At 29.1% G+C, this 24,143-nt stretch overlaps 1 protein-coding gene and 1 long non-coding RNA gene across 14 annotated transcripts in view; both read left to right on the top strand.

The window, feature by feature from the left end:
• Nucleotides 1-24,143, top strand: part of LOC143256934 (uncharacterized) — a 496,333-nt gene that overhangs the window by 359,622 nt on the left and 112,568 nt on the right. The gene's annotated exons all lie outside the window — the stretch shown is intronic.
• The window catches only part of LOC143256927 (retinoblastoma-like protein 1), a 67,108-nt gene that overhangs the window by 17,713 nt on the left and 25,252 nt on the right, over nt 1-24,143 (top strand). Inside the window, exons 6-20 of the mRNA XM_076514815.1 lie at nt 515-675; nt 6,793-6,857; nt 7,073-7,253; nt 7,787-7,956; nt 12,039-12,120; nt 13,580-13,717; nt 15,716-15,798; nt 17,037-17,157; nt 17,641-17,739; nt 20,127-20,238; nt 20,634-20,870; nt 21,048-21,286; nt 21,899-22,078; nt 22,687-22,758; nt 23,274-23,388. Coding sequence (XP_076370930.1) covers nt 515-675; nt 6,793-6,857; nt 7,073-7,253; nt 7,787-7,956; nt 12,039-12,120; nt 13,580-13,717; nt 15,716-15,798; nt 17,037-17,157; nt 17,641-17,739; nt 20,127-20,238; nt 20,634-20,870; nt 21,048-21,286; nt 21,899-22,078; nt 22,687-22,758; nt 23,274-23,388 — 2,055 coding nt within the window. The remainder of the gene's footprint in view (nt 1-514; nt 676-6,792; nt 6,858-7,072; nt 7,254-7,786; nt 7,957-12,038; nt 12,121-13,579; nt 13,718-15,715; nt 15,799-17,036; nt 17,158-17,640; nt 17,740-20,126; nt 20,239-20,633; nt 20,871-21,047; nt 21,287-21,898; nt 22,079-22,686; nt 22,759-23,273; nt 23,389-24,143) is intronic.

The following is a 24,143-nucleotide window of genomic DNA, read 5'->3' as shown; positions in this document are numbered from 1 at the left end:
GCGAATGTTTGCACTTATTCACAGTGATGGCCGTGCAACTCGCTACTGAGACCTCTTGTTGGGCATTTCCTACACTGTTTAGGACTTCTTTTTGGTATGGTCTTAAACTTTTGACCAGCTATTATTTTGGCTAATTTCATAGTGTTCACATTTTCCCTATTAAATGCTAAAAAAGTGTTTTATTTTCCCTTTTCTTATTCTCATCTTTTGAAACTTTACTCAAATAACTGGTTGAGTCTAATAATGCAAAATGCATATTTTTTCTTTATGTTCATTAATCTTAAGATTTTGGCCAGCAGTGTATATGAAATAAAAAGTATGTCATACAAATTTCTTATAGAGTGGGTTGGGATCTTTTTGTAGCATAGAAACTAGCCAGTTCCTTGTAATGTGTTTTACTTATTTAATTCATATGCGAGTTACTCTTTAATAGTGATGTACATGTAGAGTAGACATCAGACGTATATTCTGCAATATTACTTATTTAAAGATGGATATTTTTATTATTACACAGGCTTACCTGAAAACTTTCACAACAAGGATTATAAACCCCCTGTTGATCCTCCATGTACTATTCAGTTTCTCTGTACTAAGCACCAGGGTATTGTGGTAGAGGCAAAAGGGATAAAAGAACACTGGTGGAAACCTTATATTCGTAAGCTCATCAAGAATGAGGTAGTCAAATTGTTTTCCAGTGGACTTAAGTAAATGATTGCCATTTGTCTCGTATGTTTTTACACTAATATGTGGATTTGAAACATCTATATACAGAAAAATCTTGTGATAAGCTGCTGTTTTTGTATATAAGGTCATAAAGCAGTCATCCTTCCATTTCCATGGAAGCTAGACTTATACTGCAAATCTATTAGTCCTTTATGCCACAACATGCCTGATCACTTTTTTGAGACATTTTTCAAAAAGCTGCAATGAAAAGGAAAAGTAATAAATCTTTTCCCGTATAATGATTTGAGTGGCTTCTGGCAATTGTAAAACATTTATCATATTAAAAAAAAAGAAATTGGCAAAACTTAAACATAAGCTCATTTATATAAAAACTATAAAATGAATATAAAAATGAAATAAAATATCTCTAGAGGTATAGCAAGAAATAAATGAGACATAATGTCATAAAAATACATATTTGTTATGATAATTACATTGGTGAAAAATTTCATGCCTTAAATAATTTTTTTTTTTTTTTACTAATACTTATTGTTTGTGGTGAGAACTGACCACCATTTCTGTTGTGAAATTTGCCATCCATCCTGTTTGCTCAAATCAAGTGATGGCAATATTAGTCAGGGGTATGTGCTAGGGTTAGAGAAAAAATAAAAGTACCAGTAGGCAAAATCAGATTTCCTTGTCTGCTTTGAGGCTCACACTAAACTGAAATAAAAATGTTGGTTTTTTTTAACTTGTTGATTGCTGAGCAGCTGATAAATTTCAAAACACATCAAGATGAATATCCAATCATTTGAAATGAAAACTCTTTCATTCAAAACATATGGGAGGGATGAAGTGGGCATGTCACTACCTTTTTTAAAGTTAACATTAAAAATTTAATTAAAATATTTTAACCCCAAGATCATAAAAGTTTATAATTCATAATTTTGAATTTATTTTAATTTCTGAAGGAACTGTTTGAATAAGTTCTCAATCTGCACATTTGAGTCAAAACAAAAGCAAGGTGTTCTCTAGCAAAAAGGGTTAATAGATCTACAGTAAAAGACTGGACTTTCTTAGGAATGGAAATAAAATTACTTTGACCTATAGCAGATAATTATATATGAAAACAGTCTTATCAGAAGGTTATTTGTAGGTATATAACATACCCGAAGATGATATGCACATATTTCTTTTTTTTTTTTTCATTGAGGTACTTAACTGCTTCCATGTTTTATTGCGTGTTTGCTTTGCTTATAATGGTTATGTGTTGTTTGATTGGTCAGAAACATATAATGTAGATATTGACAAGCTATAATAAAGGACAGAGGATATGGGATGGGCATGTCATTTTGGATTGAGCAAATACTGATATCTTGTTAAAGTAAGTTGTTAATTTTACATTCATTATAAACATGTTCAACAGCAAGATAAATTCAAAACTGCTTAAAAAAAGACGTTTGGTTTTATTTAAGTGGTAAAAGCGGGTATTTTATGAGGAAATTTTGATGTTTAAACTAAACACTTTACTCAAAGTAGAAATGAAAGTTTTTAATCTATTTATAGGCTAGTTAGTCTGATAAATTATGGTAATTGTGGGAAATTCTGTTTAACATGTGATATATTTTTCATTCTAAAATGCATATTTGAAAATTTATGAGTTACTTTTTAGACAACCAATAAAGGGTTTTAAAAAATCTTGTTAAACCATGTGCTTACAAAAGTGAGTAAAATGTAAAAATTAGAATGTTATTAGGTTATAAGGAAATTTAAATGAAAATAATTTTTCTTCAATGGAACTTGCACAGGTTATAGTCTCATGATGTAACATAATAGTCTGCTTATCCTTACTTCCTGTATTCTCTAACTGGGTCAACAAGAAATAAAACAAAATGAAATGGAAGTAAGAGGGAAATTGTTGAGAGCTTTAGGTTGTTTATAATAAAATAATTGCCATTGTATTTCAGAATCCACATTCATTATAGAGAAAAAGGGGATTTTGTTTTTATTCCATATCTTTTACAATAGAGATGAGAAGAAACCTAGAGAAAATATACTACATTACTCATACTAGGGGAAATTCAGGAGTTTTTGAGTGATTACTTTATAATAAAACTTCTATTAAAATATGGGTTAGTGGCTAAAGGTCTATGCTGTACTAATTGGTATAACATAAACAAAAAGTAATAAAATGTTGAATGTAACACAAACTTTCTGCCATGCACAGTAAAGGATACCTGGTATGAGAGGGCTGACTAACTAAGGAAATACAACTATACACTTTTCAGTATCTTGCAGTTAAGTTCAAATGTTTTTTTATTGACATGCCAGTGGACTTCTAGATGTGCACCATTAGTGGCTTTAAGTTTTTGTAACTGATATGTTATTTCATTCAGTGTTTTCTGCAACATATCTGCAGTTAGTGTTACTGGCCTGTTTTATCATGATATTTAGTACCACGATATTTGCTGTTGGTTTTCTATAAACAATATCTTTAAAATTCCTTCATACTTCTTTCCTGTATTATCATTTGCACTTGTGCTGCACCACAGTTACTGACTTGGTCTTTACAAGCCAAAAATGCATTGAGCCATTTTTGCATGGTCACCATTTTATGGGAAAACATCACTCACTAGAGTGAAAAAAAAGTGACAGTAAAAACTGCGAGTTGGGCTATTAGATTGAAAACTGTATGGTTGTATTTTCTTAGTTATTTACTTATTAAATTTGCATATAGAAATGATGATTTTAGAATACCTTATTTTTATTTTTAGCATTGAAAAGTACCTGATTGAGTGACTTATGACTTAGTAAAGGTTTTGGGCATTCAGACAAATCTTTAGCAAAAGTACTTTATTAAAAAAAATCTTTTTTGTACAATGTATTTCTAAGTGTTATGAAAATCTTGTCAAATTTCATTAAGGTAAACTTTGTTCAACTAGAATTGTTTTATAATGCTTTATGGTTACATTTAGGATAAAATGGTTAATATACAGTGGTTGCTACCTGAACATTATGCACAGAATTCTGCTGTTCTCCATTGTTACATGTAACAATTTCCATATTTTAAATCTGTTAGGAATTTTCAATTCAAAAGTAGAAGGTTGTTTTTGAAATGTTGCTCAAAACTTTTTTTTCTGGTTAGAAGTTACCTAATTAACCCTTTTGTGATGGGTTTGGTATAATATACACAAGTTTGTTGACACATTTGCACATGTTAAGTATTTGCACTATAACTTTTGATACAGCATGTGTATCTTTACAAAATTTGGTAGAGTTTTAGTAAAGGTTACATGTATTTTGTACACAAAAAATCAAATTTTTTAATGAAATATTTTAACTACAGATTTGTTAATTAAAATATCAAGTCTGTTTTGTAACTCATCTGAGTGTACAGTGATTTCATATTATGATTAAAATAAACTTCTTTTTCCCAAAAATCCCAAATATTATTTGCATAATCTCTAAAATGTCTTAAACACATTTCAAACATTTGTTTTCAGTAACACTTATTTTCTATACTCTTAACTGTGTGAGATCTGTGAATGGTGCCACTTTGATTCACTACATAAGCCACATATAAGCAAAATAGAAAGATGAGGTTCTTATTTTATATTCTAGCTTGCTGATTTTAGTAATTTGAGTTCCTGGTTTGTGTGGAACCTTAGACTTGGTATATTCATATCACAACATCTAGTTTTAAACAGTGCTGCATTCAACATACTGCATGATGCACTAAAATCTATATTCAGATGTGTTCTTTTAATATTTGCTTTTAAGTTAAGAAATTAACTCATATAATATTAAAGTTTGAATTATAATCTATAATTTGATTCCAAACTTACTGACATAAATTCATAAAATAGTAGTTCAATAACATTTTGAATGCAAGTCAGCAAATGCAATGATTTGACCTGTGACCTGTTGTTAAACTTGGTTTGACTCACCACATGACCAGTTTGTACTTGTTGTAATTTTCATACCATTAACTTGCAATATATTTTTTTCTGCAAAATTTGGTAGACTTTCACAAACATTACAAATCTTTTATGTACAAAAAATAAGATTGTTATGAATACCTTTTTATGAAAGATTTTTTTTCCATGAATGTGTTTTTTTTACTAGTCCTAGTGCAAAGTGATTTTCATATTGACATTAAAAATACTTCATTTCATATGTCATTTGCATAATCTAAAACCTCTAAAATACATTTTATTTTTTCAGTGAAACTATACTTTATCTGCTGTTTTCTCTACTTAGCTCTGTATAAGGTTGGCCAATATGATTAATATCGTTGCTGCCAAAAAATTGACGTAAATCTGAATTACCCTTTTCATTCTTACTAAAATGACTTCAGACAGTAACATGAAACAACATTTGTTCATCCTAAGTAACTTTAAATTTATAACAGCTACTTCTGTTTATACTTATTTTATTGCCCTTTGAACCCTAACTACTGTTTGCTCTATTATAAGTTATAATTTACTTGGGGAACATGTGGCTCACATAACTTAGTTGCATTATGTTACCTATGAAATACCTCCATGCATGCTTCATGAAAAGTGATTTTATTGTTATGTATATTACCTAATGTAACTTTAACTAACCTATAGAGGTCCCTATTTTTATATTTTAGTTACTTTCATAATAATAAACAAAAACAAAGAATACCTGGACTTGCCAACTTTGCTGCCAACTGTTGATGACACTTACCCCTACTTTTTTATGCTTATGGTAGTAGTTTAATTAAATAACACACCAAAGAACATAGAATGAGAACAAGAAAGCAGACAATTACATCTAATTATCACAATTTTTCTGGATTTCTAACTATGCAACAAGAGTTTATCAACTCATACAAGCTAATCAGTTTTAGCTGTGGGAATGAAGATTGAACTGGGAACAAAATACAGTTCTTTGTGTAGAAAACAACACAAGATAATATCATTTGATAGATACAAAATCTTGGCTTTTATTGGTTATTAATATAATATTAAACATAGAGAACTATTGACAAATCCTGAAAAAGATGTGATAGTTGGGTGTTGCAAGAGGGGTCTGATATTTTGTTTTAATGGCTTTGTAACCAAACATAATTAAAGGCTATGAAAATTATGCTTTACTTGAACCATGATGATATTATAATGAGTTGTTTTAATTAAATTTATGGTTCTCAAAGGAACAGTAAATAACTTAGAGAAGAGGGGATGCCTGGAGAAAAAAACAGTCTCATTTGTTTCACTGCTGTAAATTGAGATCTTATTTGAAATATTGCCTTATAAGATTAAGAACTTGTATACTATTAACATAGTATTTATTAGCTATAATAACATTTTGTAACCTGAACAAAAGGTAGTTTAATGTATAATAAAAGATGCCCATGGTGAGAGGGTTAAATGAGAGGAAGAAATATTGTGCTTGTCAAAGTTCTCTTGTTTCTTAGAATGCAAAACTGGTTCTACAAAGATAGTAAGGTAAAAAATGAAATATTTTAAAAACTAAACATTTTATCACTCCACAAGGTTCTAACAATTTTTGAAAGGATCTCAAAGGATGTACAGAGAAGCTAATTACACTACCTATACAAGTCATTGCACTACATACATTCTTGCTTTAGGCATATTCCCATCTATTCAACAGTGTAATACCACTATGAGTGCAGATTATGGTCTTCAGAGCATATAAAACATGATTAATGGTTAAAGAATATATTCCAAGGCCAGAAAGTATTATTGTGTGTTCAAGTACTTTAAAATTCAATATGTGGTTTGAAAATCTTAAATTTTAGATATTTTGAAGTTGATATACGAAAGAAGTATAATTTTTATTTTGCTAAACCTAATTGCTTAATTAATTATTAATTTTGCTTGTATGTAAATGTTCTAACTGTTCAATAAATAATAGAACGCAAAAAAAATGTAGAATTATGAAATAAAAACTGGTGAGTACAGTAAAGAATAGCTAATAAAGAAAGTTTGATATTTTATTTCATGCTATATAAAAGCTGTAAAATAAATTGCAAAGTAAATGAGTAAAAGAAGCAAGTAAAATGGAAGTTACTGATATCAAATGTTCAGATTTTGTTTTTGAAGTGATAGAATAACTTTTCATTTATTTTTTGTGACAAAGGAGTTAAAAGGCAGGGAAGAAACTCTCACAGGATTATTAGACTTGCCAAATTTTGAATCTAACAGGTAAGTTAAAATCTTAATGATATATTTTTGTGCTAAACAAAATATGTAGATTTGTAACTGACTAGAATTAATTTGTCTTAAATATCATGTCAGCTTTTTTGTGTGTGTGTGTGTGTGACAAAAACAATTGAATACCAGTATAAAATTTCGATATTTTCATTTTGCTTAATATTTTAAAATTTTCATTTTTCTCAAATCTTTTTTATTTTTATTAGCAAAGCTATTAACAGAGCATATGAGGAGTATGTACTAAAAGTAGGAGATTTTGATGAGCGAGTTTTTCTTGGAGAAAATGCTAATGAAGAAATTGGTACACCTGCCAAAAAGCCCTACTTTAGTAATGCAGAATTTGAGGAAAAACTGCTTCCAAGAAATTTAAAACAACATTTGGAACAAGTAAGACACTAATCTGTTGTCCACCTTTTTCAGGAAAATTCATCATTACAGGAGTTGTTTGATAGATTTTTGTCTTTAGTACTTTTTGTTAGGTAAGTTTAATGAGATGCATTGTCTATACTGCCAATTATGAGAGAGAAGTTTCAATGTATTGTGGCTAAGTGGTCAGATTTGTTTAACTCTGACTTTGTAATGTTTTATCTTCAGTATTCTCTTTATCTCATAAGCTTAAAAATCTGCCCAAAATTTTAATCAAAATAATGTAGGCTTTGAGTATATTTATTGCTTGGTAATATTAAAGCATAATGTTGTAATGTACTTGCAATCAGAAAATGTTAATGACTAAGCATGAATTTTAAACATGGTTTATTCTTGAAATGAAGTAGGAAATTCAAACTGCTGTTTTTTCAATATTTTGCAAGTCTTTATAATAATTATAAAAAAAAAAAGAATCATATACCTGTTATATTGATATAACAAGAACTTTGAAGAAACTTTGAATTAATATTAAAGAATGAAACATTTTAATACAGACAAATTCCCTTGCCCCTCCAACTCCATTGACTAGTCGTGTATACCTAATGGACAAAGAAGCAGCTAATGTCACCCCTGTGTCCACTGCAACACAGAGTGTCAGTCGCCTTCAGAGTCTGCTGAATGGCTATAAAACAAGCCCTTCTGATACACTACTTGAACTATTCAAGTAAGTTTATTAACTTTCATATTATAAGGAATTTTGAATGCTTATTAAATGAAACATCACTCTGTGTTTGTCCCAATTCATTTTTATTTATTTTGATTGTTGTAGCCAGTTTTCAAAACTGTTTTATTCTAACTGTCTTGTATACAGCCTACTCTTATGATCTTGCCTGTAATTATATAATTGTCTTGTTTCCAGTGATGTAACAGTATAATAAGTCTTAATAATTCATGAGAAGTGTTTTATTCTGTTAGGTATAGCAGAAATGTTTTCATTCTAATTTCAGATAGGTTCTGTCATATTTATATTCTGTGTAAACCAAATTACCTAATATCATTTGGAATAATCAGAATATATTAATGTTGTGTAGGTTGTAACTCAAACTGCTTAAATGTTACTGCACTTAGTAACTAATGAATAAAAAAATTTATAAAATTTGAATTTTTTTGTAAGTACGTTTTTTTAGCACTTGTCTCCCAGACTTAATAAACACAAGTGCTAGTGCAAACACTGTATCTGAAGTGAAAATGATCTGTTATTTAGACTGTCACAATTAACTATTTATTTTTCTCATAAAGTCCCGTTTCGGTTGTCACCTAGAAGTGAATCACAATTAAAAGTGCTCCTGATTCTTCATGAATTATGACTAGGCTTTAAAGAATGTGGAAAATTGCCAGTCATAGCAGGCTGTTATGAACTAACTGGCTACAAATGTCATTTTAATAACAGCATGAGTAAATGAGTGCTGTGTGTTCATGATCAGATTAGTAGTCATAGTTGAATGATGTGTTAATATACAGTTGCTCAAATAACTGTACAAAGTAGAGCCTTTTCTACTGGCAGTCACTGTCAATTCTTTCTCATTGCAGAGTAGCAGAGTACCCTTTTCAAGACTGAATTAAATATTCAGTCACAAGTATGTTTCATGTCAGTATGCAGATAATTAAAAATTTATTTTAAGAAGACATCCTCTTTTCCATATACCATGTGAGGTGCTTTCTACTCGCAGCAACTTACACAACAGCTAGCTTACCTGCAGTTAGTGCCAATAATATTCTTGTTTGAGATTTATTGTATTTCACCTTAAAACTATGTAATACATCTAGCTTAATTTGATTAAACTGAAATCGGAAATAATCACCTTTTCTTACAGGAACATAATGTATACTGTAGCAGTGGATTATGGTGTAAACAGAAATAATTCTTCAAAAATTTTACTGCTACTATGAAGATCATATTTTATTATCTTTTATGTTACTATATGTTTGTGCAACTGGTCTTCAGGCTTCTGATTGAAAATGCTGTCCCCACCATGCTAAACTGTTTGAAACATTTTTTGAAGAGGAGGATGACCAAATGAAGCATCCTACATGTTTAGTATATTTCAGTCCCATTTAAAAAACATGTTTAGGATGTTCTTAAGAGACTCATTTTGCCAATTTAAGCTACTGAAAATGTTGTAGATAAGGCTCCTTCAAAGTAATGGTTTAATTGTGCTTTGGGACATTACTAACAATAATAATGACTAATGTTATGTTGATGCTAGGTTACTCATGCTCAATTATCCTTCAGTTGTTTTTTGCTATGTATTATTCAAACAGTTAACAAATACAGTTCAGGAGTGACACATGGACTCTTTGTATTATGTGCATTGAAATGTGTAGGCATATGTGTGTGTATATATATATAATGCTTAGTTAAAGCTATGACAGCTCCAGTTTATGTACTGTTAAAACTAATTTGGTATTCATTAATATATTTATTTTGCTGACTGAAACAGTCCTTGCCTTCACAGGCTTTGTTTACCACACTTGTTGAACCTAAGTATCTTTACCTGGTTGCATAGAAAATAAAGTATTTGAAAAGTATCTAGAGGTTGCTTTGTTCTGGTTAACTACACTCAGAGTCAGTATTTTTTTTAAGTGTAACTATTTGTCAGATTGATTTTTGTATTCTTGAATACATAACTTGAAAGGTAAGATTTTATTTACCTTTCATTTTGTTTGGAGCTGCTCTGTTAACTCAATTATCGCATGTCACACGGCCATGTTACTGAATTTGTTAACTTGCATTTAAAGTTTTATTAAACTACTATTTTGTGAATTTGCATCAGGAAGATTGGTATCAAACTGTAATTTATAATCCACATTTTAGTATCATACATTAATTTCTTAATGTAAAAGTAGATATTAAAGTAAGACAAATATTGATTTTAATATGTTGGGGTATGTTGAATGCAACACTGATTTAAATTAGGTGTTTGTAATGTCAAGAGTGTTTGTAATGTCAAGATACTACGTTTATATTTTTATGGATTAGGAACTCAACTTATCAGTATTGACAAGCTAGAGTATAAAATAAGAACCACATTTCTTTTCACTGTGCTGAAATATGGCTAATGTACTGAATTAAACACTGGTCCCATCCACTTCTTTCCATTTTTGGAATTGGTCTCTTGTATACAGTTACTTCAATATGTGACATGAATAAACAATTAACAGCTAAGAATGTCCCCCTAGTGGTTTTTTCAGCCATTTTAATGTTTTAAGACCACCGTGTTCTTTCAAACCAAGGTTGTCTCTAGTCTGTTTGAAACTTTTTTATTATTATTATTATTATTATTATAGAAACCTAGATACAGATTCAGTTACTAAGCTTGATACATTATAGTGGAATTCTATGAAATCAGTAATAATTTGATATTTTTTAGTTATTCCACTATATACATAACCTTAGAAAAAAATTATAAGCCATGTGCAAAATTTTAAAAGGCTTAACAACCTACATCAAACTGCAATCAAGTACAAAGGTCACAGCTAGAAGAAATAATTGCTTTCTTTACTTCATTTAATATTCTATATTTTAAGAGAAAAATAAGTTTAATTTTTTTTCAAATAGAAATAATCTATATACATATATAACATAAAAAGTCATACATGAATGCATATTACAAAATACAAGTTTATTAAAACACAGCCAAGGCAGGGTCACTTTCTTTTGACTAAAGGTCATTTTTATATTATTAGATAAGGTAATATCAGGGCACATGCACCTTGTCATTACAAGTTCTGTGATGTTAGCCAGGCATGATTAGATGGTCAATATAATAAAAATGATAAATATACATAATGTTGTGAGACTTGAGCTATTTAGTCTTGAAATTTGTGTTTTGTGTTATAATCTGTAGTCATTCTGGAACAAAGAAAAAGCATAATTTATTTCCTTTTTTTTTTATAATGGTTACAAGATTGGTCAGTTTATAGACCCGACATAATTAGGGTAGAGAAAATAGACAAAATATAAAGTCTTGCTGAACATAAACATTTGAAGTATACTTAGGAGGATCTGGAGATTACACTGCTATTTGAAATTCTTTAAATAAAGAGTAGTGTTAATTAATTATAATTTGAAAATCACTTAACATTGGTGTTAGTAACAAAACAGACTATTTTCACAAACAAATCTTCGGTAAAATTGTTTCATTAAAAAAATTGCTTTTCCGTGCACCCAATTTTGTGAAGACACAAATACATCAAAAGTTATAGCATACATAACATATGCACATGTGTATACAAACTCTTGTGTATTATGTGGAACCTGTCATTGAAGGGTAAATGCAATTAAAAAATGTCTAAATAAGGAAAGTGGGGCTATGACTGGCAGTTAGTTAACTAAATTGTCAGTAGCATTACTGATTAAATTGACTTTCTGATATTGATTGAAAATGGGTTGGTGAGACTTTATATATGAGGCTCTAATGACCACTGAAATGACCAACCAAAAGACAGTAGACTTGGTTAGTATAAAGTGTAAAAAAGATACTTTTCAAAATAAATTACTCGCTTTTCTAAGCTGAAAACCATTAATGGAGCTTTTGAATTGAACCATTAAATATTATCAATTAACAGTGTATTAACACTTCCCTTATACTTATTGTCAAAAGTTGGATAAGAAGTGAGATAATTATGTTTCACTGAATTGGTTTCTAAGTACTTTTATAAGATGCAGATGTGAGAACAACCACCACTTTGAAACATGAATATAGTCATTTTTAGCTGAATGAGTAGTTTGGTTTTCCTTTGTAGAGAATGTACTCGAAACCCTATTGACGACATATTGGCAAGAGTTAAGAAAATGGGAGAAATGTTTTGTACACGCTATGTTCAGGTGAGTGAGAAATTAATATTTAGATTCACATGTGATTGTTAATAAGAATACAATTTTCATGCCTTGAATTCAGTAATACACATTTGTTACTTTAAACGTGGAATGTTTTTTACAACCATGGAAATTTTGATGAAACCATAATAAATTCTATTTACCTCTTATTAATAAATAATATAAAAATTATACCCATGTACTATAATCTTTTTTAATGTGCATTAAGTTGGAAAAAACAAGTTGTGATGACTTTCAAGTGGTTTGGATAAATCAAGAGTCTGAAAATATAAACACATTTGTGGCTACATTTAAAAAACAAGCTATCCTGTTCAGTAGATTGTTAATTACAAGGGTGTTCATGTTGGTGCTTTTTGTGAGTGACAAAGCTGTAAAAGTCATGCCACCAAGCAGTATTGATGTGTGTACTTTTTCTTGTGTTATGCACTTAAGAGCAAGTGTCATTACTGTACTACAGAACATTTAGAATATGTATGCTTATTGGGTCCCAAAGCAATATGCAGATATCCATAAACAGAAGTATAAGGACATGTACCAAGCTTTTGAAGGGTGAATGTAACCAGACTGACAACTGATGGCTTGTTTTATTTCAGAAAATAAAGGCAAATCATAAATATCACCCTATGTTTCCCATATAAATAAATGCATGAAAAGAAATTAATAAACTTTTCATTTTTATTATATGTTATACAATTTGTAAGTCAAGGTGTACAAAAATAAAATGTGTAATTTATATTTTCTGTCAGGGTGTAGAGAAAAATTAAAAATGTAACTTTGCTTACTCAAGAAAGAGAATCCAAATAACAAAGTAGTCCGATTTTGATGTTAGTGTGCTTCAAATTCTGGGATGCAGGAGTTTTGTAATTTAATATGCAGTAGTAATTTTTGTATGTATATAAATGTTTAAACTTTTATGTTATACACACACACCTTAGGTTTTGCACTGTCCATCAATTTTCTTATGAAAATATTTCTTTATGCAGTGAGAGTATGTAATATTCAATCAATGTATTAATTATAATTTAAAATGAAATTAGTTATTTGCTTTGAAATTATTTCACATCTGGCTTTTAATTTTTTTCTGTGTCTGGTGGTATAATACTTAGATATTAAATATCTGCACAGGAAGTTTGCAAAGTTTCCCTTTTTTTTTTTAAGAATTGTGAAGCATTTTAACTTGTTTATCATATAAATGTTAAGGTTTCTTTTCTTTATTTTAAGAAAAATTAAATGTTATTCCTTATTTAATAATTCTAGAGCAAAAACATTAATAAGTACAATGCTTAAGTTTCTTGCAAATCTTACAAATGCTTGTATAACTCAAATAGTATCATCTAAAAATCTTAGAAATATAAACCACATTGAAGATTTAAGAGAGAGATGCATATTTGTTACATGTGAAGTAGTGTTAGAGTTTGAAACATATTTTATGAATGTGGTTTTCCAGCCATGGGAAGATCATCCTGGTTCCCAGTTAGATTTTGCTAAGAAGCGACTTCAGCTTGGAGAAACACTCTATTATAAAGTTTTAGAAAATGTCATGACAAATGAAAAGAAAAGACTTCCACCTAAAACAGACTTATCAGTAAGTATCTATTTGTAAGAATTATGGATTGTTTTTGCTAAATCTGCTTCTATATAGTGCTCCATTGTCAAACCTTGATATGAATACCTAAATCTCATTACCATTGAAACTCAAAGATGTGGTATTAAACTTAAAATAAGATTTCAACATATGAATTTTTATTATAATTTTGTATTATTACTCTTAAAACGTGAAATATTAAAACGTTGTATTTACCTACTGTCTCAGTTTATATTTTTTGTTTAGAAAACATTTAATATGAAAACTTAAAGCTCATGATATATAATATTTGATTACATAGTTTAATAAATTTACTTAATAGTTACTGTGAGAAAGTTAAAAAATATATATGCTTGATTTGAATTTTTAGAATTTACGTAAGTAGTAAGACTTTTTTTTTAACGTTATCACCAGGAGCATCCTTTTCTGTGCATAACAGAAGGTTTTAGTGACTGATGTTCAGAATTTTAGTGATATATCTTTTCTTTATGTTCTTCCAATTAGAATACCATAAATCTTTGCAAATAATCCATATTTTAATATATACAAGTTTTAAGTTCTAAATTCTTTAAGGCAGTATTTAAAAAATTCAGAATTTCTCCTAGTATGACATTTGAAACATTTTCTGTGGGTATCTTTATTTTATCCACCACCCATCCAATAAGCATGAATTTTAATTTAAATTATCCACTTTAAAATCATCATTGCTCATAAAGAAACAATTTTTATAGCCTTCAATTTTGTTTGGCTACTGAGCTATCAAATAGAAAATAAGACCCTTCTTGTCACATCCTCTCTTTTGGGATTAATAATAGTTCCCTTAGATTTAATTCTGCATATATAATCAATAGAAAACTAAGGTTTTCATCTATCAAATGACATTTTAAATTATGCTGTTTTCTGAATAGAGAATTGTTGATTTTATTGTTTATACAAGCTTTGTTTTCACAGGAAGGATAACAATTTAGCTTGTATGAATTTGTAACAGTTTTTGTTGTGTAATTAGAAAGCAGAAAATTTTTCAGAATTGTGGAAAATTGTCTATTTTGCATATTATTGGTTTATGTTCTGTGGTACATTTAATTAAAAATATTTAGTGCATTACTACCATTAGTATTTAAAAAAAAAGTTAAGTGCCATTGACAGTTAATAACAAGAAAAAGAAAAATTCAAGTAATAACTTTATTTCCTGTTTTTCATGTTTATTCTTTTTTATTATTATAAAAGTAACTAAAATATAAAAATAGGGATCTATTTAGGTTAGTTATGATAAGGTTACATAAAATAAGTAATAATAATTAATGTTTCATGAAGCAACTTGTGGGTAATGTAATTCAATAGCATAACATGAGCTCCTCATTTGCAGAGTAATTTAGAATTTAATAATGTTGCATATAGTAGCCAGTCATAGTTCAAAGGGCAGTAAAGAAAAAATTTAATTGTGAATAGATGTATACTGTTACAAGCTTAAAGCTACTGTTTAGGTTAAACAAAGGTAATTTTATGTTATAATTTGAAGTCATTCTAAAATGATAATTTAGATTTTTTTGGTGATTTACAAGGTGGGTCAAATTGACCAACCCTGTATGGAGCTAGGGTAAAGGAAATAATGTATAAAATTTCACTGAAACATTTGAAATGTATTTAAGAGGTTTTAAGTATTACATAAAGGAAATTTGAGATTTTTTAGGTGTATTTTTAATCTTGATGTAAATACTCAATATAATCATGGACGAATCTTTATTTCTGTTTATTAAAAATACTTCACTTAAAAATTTGCATTTTGGTTTGTGAAAGACTAACAAATTTCATGAAATTATACTATATTAAAAGTCAGCAGTGTTATATCTATTGAGACGTAAATGAATACAAAGAGGTCATATGGTAGGTCAAATCAACCAAGCATGTGTTGAGAGAGTTAATTAGTTTTTATGTGATGGTGACAATGAGAAATTTAAATTTACATTCTTTAAGTTATGTTTTTTGTTGTTTTTTCAGAGTCTCTTGGAAAAAGATGAATTTCACAAGACGTTATTTGCTTGCTGTCTAGAAATAGTACTGTTCTCATACAATTCTCAACGGTAGGTAGTACTTGTGACCAAGATGGTTGTGGAAAAGTGGCTAATAGAGTCAGGTTAATATTAAATAGTTCATAAGTATTGTATGTAATACGTTGTGAAGTTTTTCTTAACAAAAGTTGTATTTTATAAAAATTGAATAATAATTAGTCTCAAAACAGAAATAATCTTAAAAATTAATCCTGTCTTAATGCCTTTGATTGGCTTCAAGGTCTCATTTTCATGAACTTCTGAATACTTAGTTTATTGTGAATCGATTAATAATAAACTTCATGAAAATAGTATTGCTGCTATTGGGAGAAATTAAAAATTAATAGAAAGGTAAGGTCACAATCTTTGACACCATGCATTAATACAGTACTGTTATCATGTCACCAAGTTTTATGCAAAATCATGTTGTATGGAGTGGCAACAGATATTCTAGAATAATAGTGATGGTGTTGAAATTGAACTGTTTGATTCAGTGATTCATCTTTAGTTCTGTGTCACATTTACTTATAAACAGTGCTAGACTTTTTAATTTTAGTGTTCTCAAACTTCATTGAGAATCTGAAATCAACTTTATGGACTACATTTGCTCTAAAACTGAACATGCCCAAGTGAAGTCACATTGAAATATTTTCTGTTTTGTGTATAAGTAAAGGGGTTCAAGAATTATTGAAGATTTATTTCCAGGTCTACTCCAAGTATTTTATGTTGTTTTAAAGAACTCAAACTCCTATACTCTTGACATGTAATTGGTAAAAATTGGTTTACCTGGTTAAAGCCTCATTGAATAGGTAAATTTGGTATGATCTACAAATATATTGTCCATTTAGTTAGATTTAGGTTATATAAAACTTTTTTTTATTCTAAAGCTAAAATTAATTGTACACAAATTCAAAGTTGAAATTCATGTTAGCTGCACATGGGACCTAATTAATAGGGAAAAGTACTACACTACAGTACCTAAGAGTGATACTCACTGGTTTGTTCATACAATTGTACACAGCAGTAATCCTCATATTTCTTCAGACATTTTTGAAGACTTACTCAGTAGCTTTAACTTGCTTTGTTGAACAAGATGCATAGAAATGTCATAAACCTCCATGTTACCACTCTGTTGAATAATGAACTGATTAAATACATTCTTTAAATATTCCTAATTATCAATAGCTTTTATATCTGTGAAATAGCATAAAAATGCTTTTGAATAATCTTTCTTTGACTGTTTTCTAAAAATAAAATATCCTGTCTTTTAGCACATTTCCTTGGATTTTGGAGGTGTTTGATTTTTGCTCTTATGACTTCTACAAGGTAATAGAACCTGTCATTCGAGCTGAAGAAGGATTGTCAAGAGATGTAGTAAAGCACTTGAATCATGTGGGTTACATTTTTTTTATCACCTCTGTCTTTCTCATTTGATGCTTTTTGTTTTACTTTCATTCTAGGGTGCATAGAAAAGAGGGTGTGAGTTTTACTTTCTTTCAGTACCTCTGTGACACATCTTTACTGTAATGGAAAAATAAAGAAATGAGAAACAGATTCATTTAATACTTATTTTTGTCTGCTTCTTTGCAAAGAATGTTCAATATACCTTAAAAGCATTATCAGTACAACAAATCTATAATAAATTTTTAAAACATTTCCTATTTGTTTGTGATGCCAGTCTAATTTTTCATGTTTTAATGATTACTTTTAAAAATGTTAAGGCAAAGTTAATTCCACTTATTTCTTATCTGTTTTATATAAATTTCTATGATGTCTTTTTTTAAATGTTTTTTTTTAGTTTAATAAACAGATTATGCTATAATGAATCTAGTTACTGTTGAAAAAAAGTTCATGTTTCCAATTTCTTTGTTTTAGGTTGAAGAGCAGATCCTAGAAAGTAAGGCCTGGTCTTCTGAGTCTCCCCTGTGGGAAGCTCTCAAGTTATCAAGACTTCCTGTTCCATCTTGTGAAGAGGTGTGTGGTACTGATGTAAACCTAAGTATCTGTTTCTGTTAACACTCCACATTTTTGGACATGTTTTCTATCTTGTAGAGCACGTGTAAATAGATAGTATGGTTGTTTTTAATTGCTTTTACTGTTACTCGTCCATGCATCAAATGAAAATATTAATGGATGCAAAAATGGAAAAATAGGATTAACTTGTAGTTCATATAATATGGTTAAGTGCAAATATATTGTTTTTTTTTTACAATTTGGTTAAAACTTTGGAAAAGACTATTCTATAACAAACATAGTGGATGGGATATCCTGTATATCTTTCATATTTTATAATGTAAGTAGCATTTTTGAAGCTCTATAACCCTATTTGCCCAATTATTTACTGTACAAGTCACGAGGTTTTAATGACTTACATTTAAAATTTTATTACTTTTTATTTGTTATGCCAATTAGTACAGCAAAAGTCATTGCTAATAATCAATATTTTAATAAAGTATAAGTTTGAAGTTCTTAACTTTATAGATCAATATTTAAAAAAAAATCCTGAATTTCCTCTCATGGGACACATTTTCTCTGTGCATCTCCTGGTCTCTGTTTTGTACACCTCTCCAGTAACTACAAAATTAGATGTAAATTATTCAGTATAAAATTGTCAATGCTCAGACAAACCATAATTTTTATTTTGTTGTTTTCTGAAGGAGAACTGTCAGTTTCTCTGTTACTATAAACTTTGTTTTCATGGAAAAGATAATTATTTTGTATGAATTTCTAAGGGTTCTTGATGCATAGTTAGAAAGCATAAAAATGGTGATAGTTAGAGGTAACTGTTTGGTGCATTATTTAATTAAATAATAATTTAGAGCATTATTACCATTAGTATGAAAAAAGTAGGGTTAAGTGTCATCAACAACAAAAAAGAATACTCAGGTAAGTGCTTCATTTCCTTTTTTCATGTTTATTCTTCATTTGTTATAAAAAAGAACTAAAATGTAAAAATAGGGATTTCTTTAGGTTAGTTAATTTCATAGTGTTCACATTTTCCCTATTAAATGCTAAAAAGAGTTTTTTATTTTTATTTTCCCTTTTCTTATTTTCATCTTTCAAAGCTCTACTCTAATAAGTGGTTGAGTCTAACAACACAAAATGCATATTTTTTTTCTTTATGTTCATTAGCCTTAAGATTTTGGCCAGCAGTGTATTAGATTAGGTAAAATAATATGATAAAAATGTTTTACGAAGCACACGTGTGAGCAGCTTGAGGCTACTGTAATTCGATGGGATAACGTGAGCTGCATATTCCCTGAGTTATTTAGAACTTATAATGGCACATATAGTTAATCATGGTTCAAAGAGCAATAAAAGATTTTTGTGAGGTTACAAGGTGGTAATACTAACCAACCATTTATGGAGATAGGGTAGAGAAAATAGCATATAAAATATGAAGTTTTGCTCAAAACAAACATTTGAAATGCATTTAGGAGGTATTAGAGATTACACAAAGAAAATTTGAGGTTTTCGAGATGAAAGCATTTTTATTCTTAATGTACATCACTTTGTAATTGAACTGTTCAAAACAAATACTTAATATAACCATTTGCAAATCTTTATTTCAGTTTATTTAAAATAATTCACTAAAAATATTACTTTTTGGATATGAAAGATGTATAATGTTTGTTGATAGTCTTCAAAATCTTTTTGCAACTATATATTGTGGTTTCACAAATACTTTGTAGATTTTATACATGAGCCTAGTTTGTTTTTTTATCATAAACAAAATTTAATGTTTAATGCAATATACTACTATGGAGTCTGCTGGATTCCAGCATTAATATAGAAATTCTAAAAAGATGTATACTGTTATATGTTTATACTGCCAAATATTGTGTATGAATGTTTGCTTGCAATTGGCATTGGGCCCTGGCAATTGACTTAATTTGAGGTTTGCAGGTTTGAATTCCCATCACACTAAACATGCTCATCCTTTCAGCCATAGAGGCATTATAATTAGAAGGTCAATTGCACTATTCATTGGTAAAAGAGAAGCCAAAGAGTTGGTGGTGATGACAAGCAGCCTTTTACACTGCTAAATTAGGGATGGCTAGCACAGATAGCCCTCATGTAACTTTGCACTAAGTTCAAAACAAACCAAACTACTTGACATTGATTCATTTTATGAAATGCATTTTGATAGTATTTGTTTTGTCTGTAATTTTATTCTCGTAGTTTATACAGTTATAACAGAAGGTATAATCTGTGTGACTTTTTCTCTCTCCACTCCTAGGAAGTAATTTGTTTCCATATAATTTATGTAAAGGTATTTTGTAGCATTAAACAAGTTTATATGTTATGTTTTGATTTGTTAATTGCTTAATTTGCTTCAAAGTGGTTCTTCATTATTTTAGGTTTCTCTGCCCAATCAATCTCATCCTATTCAATTCGGAAATACAGTGCTCCAACCCATTTTATCATCTCCTCAGACGAATAATGTTGTTCGACGGCTTGTGGGAACGAGAGGTAGGTGACTTTCTAGTAACTATTCAGTTTTTTGATTGCTAATGCTAACTAATTTGATATTGATTTGGCTCTTTCAAATATGTTTTGAATTAGGTGTACTGATAAAGTTGAGCTTTCTGAATGTTTTTTATTAAAGTAAAAATTGGGGTGTATTAACTTTCTGGCTCTACAAAGTTAGAACAGTATATTAATATGAAACTTTGTTAGTTTCTATCAAAACTAGGATATCATCAGAATTAAATTTTTGAATGTTTGTTTGTTTTGTGATTTAGATAACATGTTATCTAACCATGACATTTTTGATCTCATGATTTAAAAAAAATTGAAAATTTGAATCATTCTATGTGTGCTGTTGTACTTTTAATTCTTAACCAATTTTTTTCTCATGTGCTTAGAACTTCATGGATCTCCTGCCAATCCTACCCTTGCTGATCGTTTTCAATCTCCCATTGCTGGCAGTGGATCACCATCCACACCAAGAAGACGACTGTTTGGAGTTGTACAAAATAATCAGTCTAGTCCAGTTGGACCAATTATAGTTCCTGTACGTCAGAGTACAGATGGAGTGGTCACACAGAGTAGTCAGTCTTCAACACAGAGCCAAGGCCAAACTATAGCTATTACTATACAAAGTATGTGTAATATGTTTGATTTTGGAAGAATTTATATTTCCTATCCATTTAAATAGATTAAAATGGATGTTGTTTTGCTGGTTTTATATATATGTACATAAGGTAACAATACAAAAAAGTTTTAAAATTGATATTTGTTTGAAAAATAGACAAAATCATGTTTGACTTATTTTTCAGATGTACAAAGTAATAATGGATTGGCTTGTTTAATTCCTACACAAGTAACAAACTCATCTCAGTCAGAGATACTTATTCCAAATGGCCCGAGTAACCTACCTTCTGTTGCACATACTACTGGAGAAAATTGTACTGCTGATTCTGAGATTACTGTAACAGCTACAGAGACAGTTACTACTTCTGATCGAAAACCTAACAAACCTAGGCAAACAGGGTCTCTGGGATTGTTCTTCAGGAAGGTAAAAATTAAGTATTTTAACTTAGTTTGTTTGGTTATTTTATTTTAAAACCTGGTGGGTGAAAGAATGAATCTTAAGTAATTTTATACCAGTTATGTACATCTGGGCTTGATTTTCTGTTTTTCATGTTAATTTTTTAGATGCTTTATGTCCAGTTAAAGTGAAAATTTCATCTAAAGCACATGTCTTTGTACCTGTGCTGTTATTGTAAACTTTTGTACAGGTACATTACAATACTTGAACTTTATTTATTGTTGGTTTTTTTTTTTTTTTTACAGTTTCAAGTCTTTAAAATCTTTAGTTTTTGTGTACAGTAATGAAAATTATTATGGTGTTTAATATTTATAACACCTTTCCTTACATATTCCGTGAAAATCAGTGTTAAAGAATTTGGCTAGACACATTAGCCTTAATTAATTTTTTTTATTATTATTTCTAATGGTAAGTTTATGTCTAAGTAAAATTCATATCAAGGCATTTTTAAGATAAAATTAATAAATGTCTTATCCTTAGTGTAGAGATTAAAGTGTTAGGAAAATATCTAATACTGAATGTATTTAATATTTAGTGTGCTGAAGTATATGTTCTTCAAGGTGTTTGTATTTCCCTCAGGTATACCATCTAGCTGGGGTTAGACTCCGGGATCTTTGTGATCGGTTACATATCTCAGACGATGATCTCAGAAGAAAAATATGGACATGTTTTGAACATGCTTTAATGCATCATACAGACTTAATGCGTGATCGTCATTTAGATCAGTTGATGATGTGTTCAGTTTATGTTATTTGTCGGGTAATCTGTTGATATCAGTATAATTATCGTAAAAAAATCTTTCCTTCCAAAATGGTGAAAATTATACTAATTTAGCTGAGTATTTGACTAAATATGAAACACAAGTTAAATTTTTAGTGTTTTTGTGTCCATCTTATATGTTGAGATTGAAAATTTAATTGCTATTTTGGTCCTGTTTTATAATATTTTAATTTTTAGTCTAATTTTTAGCTTATCCTGTAAATTATAATTATAGCTTTTGTTCCAGTGTTGCCACACCATTTACCACTTAACTGGTATGAAATGAATGTTATTTAAAGCTAGAATAACAACATTTTGATTGCTTAATGGTGAAAATGTGTGGCATAAAACTTGTGTTCTAGAATAAAACTACTTTACCAACATTCAGTTTTAACTGGTTTTGTAGTTTTTAAGTGCAAAATGTAAAATATAAAGTTTAATGTGCTGTAATAGAGAAAATAAAATTACTTTTATTATTCCTTGCAACTTTAGAATCAGTTATGAAATGTTAATCTGACTTAGATATTGGTATCATTAATGAAGAATTGAGAATAAAATGTTAACATATATGTAGCTATAAATGCTAATAAATGTCACTTTTTATGAAGGCAACAAAAGAGGACAAGTCTTTTCAGGAGATTATGAAGTGCTATAGACTTCAGCCTCAGGCTGCTAGTCATGTAAGTATTAATGAAGCATTTTTAACTACAATATAATCTGTGTATGTAAAGTAGATGGCTTTAGCCTGAACTTGTCTTGGCATTTTTAGTGAAATAATTTTAAAATAAATTTATTCAACATTTTGTCTCTCTGTAGCAGTAACCCAAATCTAATTATTATTAATATTTTTTTATGTTGTACTGTAATATTAGTAATGTTTATAAGTTTTATATATGTGTGTTTGTTATATAGGAATCACTGCCACTTTGGTATAGTAACTGAAGTATAGGTAGTTTTTATGAACAGTAGCAAATTTTTCAAGCCTTCTCTATTGGTTAGTTGAAGTTTTCTGTAAATGAGATTTTGAATTTTGCAGTTAGTAAGTACTTTAGTTGATTTAAAAGCAAATAATTACATTTTCATTGAAGAATTACAAGTATTACTTTTACCTAAAGATTTGAACTGGAAAATTAATTCTAGAAAACCATTAAGAAAATGAAACATACATTGAAATATTTGTCCTTTTATTAAATAGGTTTATCGTAGTGTTCTTTTAAGCAGTAAGAAACGGCGAAACTCTGGCAGTAGTGAAAACAGTGAAAACTCTGGATCCAACTCTCCAATTCCTGGAGAAGAAGAAAAAGATAAAGGCAAGATTTTTAAAATCGAACAATTATTGATGAAGGGCAAAAAGATCAATAACTACCAGGTTTATAAGTTGTTGGTCCATGATTTTTTTTTGTCTCATGATACGAGTCATTAGAAAGAAGAAAAAAAAATCAATATTGCAGTTAATCCTAGAGCTGTACTAGGATTCTTTGGAATATGAGTGATTTCACTTAATATTTTCTTCCTTTTTTTTTTAAGAACTTTTCACAGTGGGTGCTGTAATAGGTTTAAAACATAGTTATTCAATATGATGTATTGTTTTCTTTAACTTAAACAATTTTTAGACTTTAGTATGGATTTGTTTTATTATCTGTGATTTTTTTTTTAATAGAGTGCATTATCATTTTTACCAGGTTAATTGTTTCTCTCTCAATGGTGGCTTGGTCTTTATGACTGACCATCTGACCTATTTGTACTTTTTTAGCCTTTTTAGATTTAATACTTGTAACTTTCAGTACAGTGTGTATATCTTCACAATTTGACAGTATTTTAGTGAATATTATAAGTCACACAAAAACACGCATTTTACTGAAGTACTTTTAATAAAATTAAACATATTTATCCATGAATAAATTGAGTATTTATTTTGGATGGACTAGGTGCAAAGTAATTTTCATGCAGAAATTGAAAATACTTTTCCTTATCTCAAAAATCTCCTAAGTATTTTCATTTTTTTTTAACCAGTAACATTTGATAGATTATACATTAATTTCTTTACCCAAACTTAAAACAGTAT

The sequence above is a fragment of the Tachypleus tridentatus genome, chromosome 7, assembly GCF_004210375.1.
Source record: "Tachypleus tridentatus isolate NWPU-2018 chromosome 7, ASM421037v1, whole genome shotgun sequence".
Lineage (NCBI taxonomy): Eukaryota > Metazoa > Arthropoda > Merostomata > Xiphosura > Limulidae > Tachypleus > Tachypleus tridentatus.
Note: the sequence above shows the minus strand (reverse complement) of the source record. Positions and strands in the feature narration are given on the sequence as shown.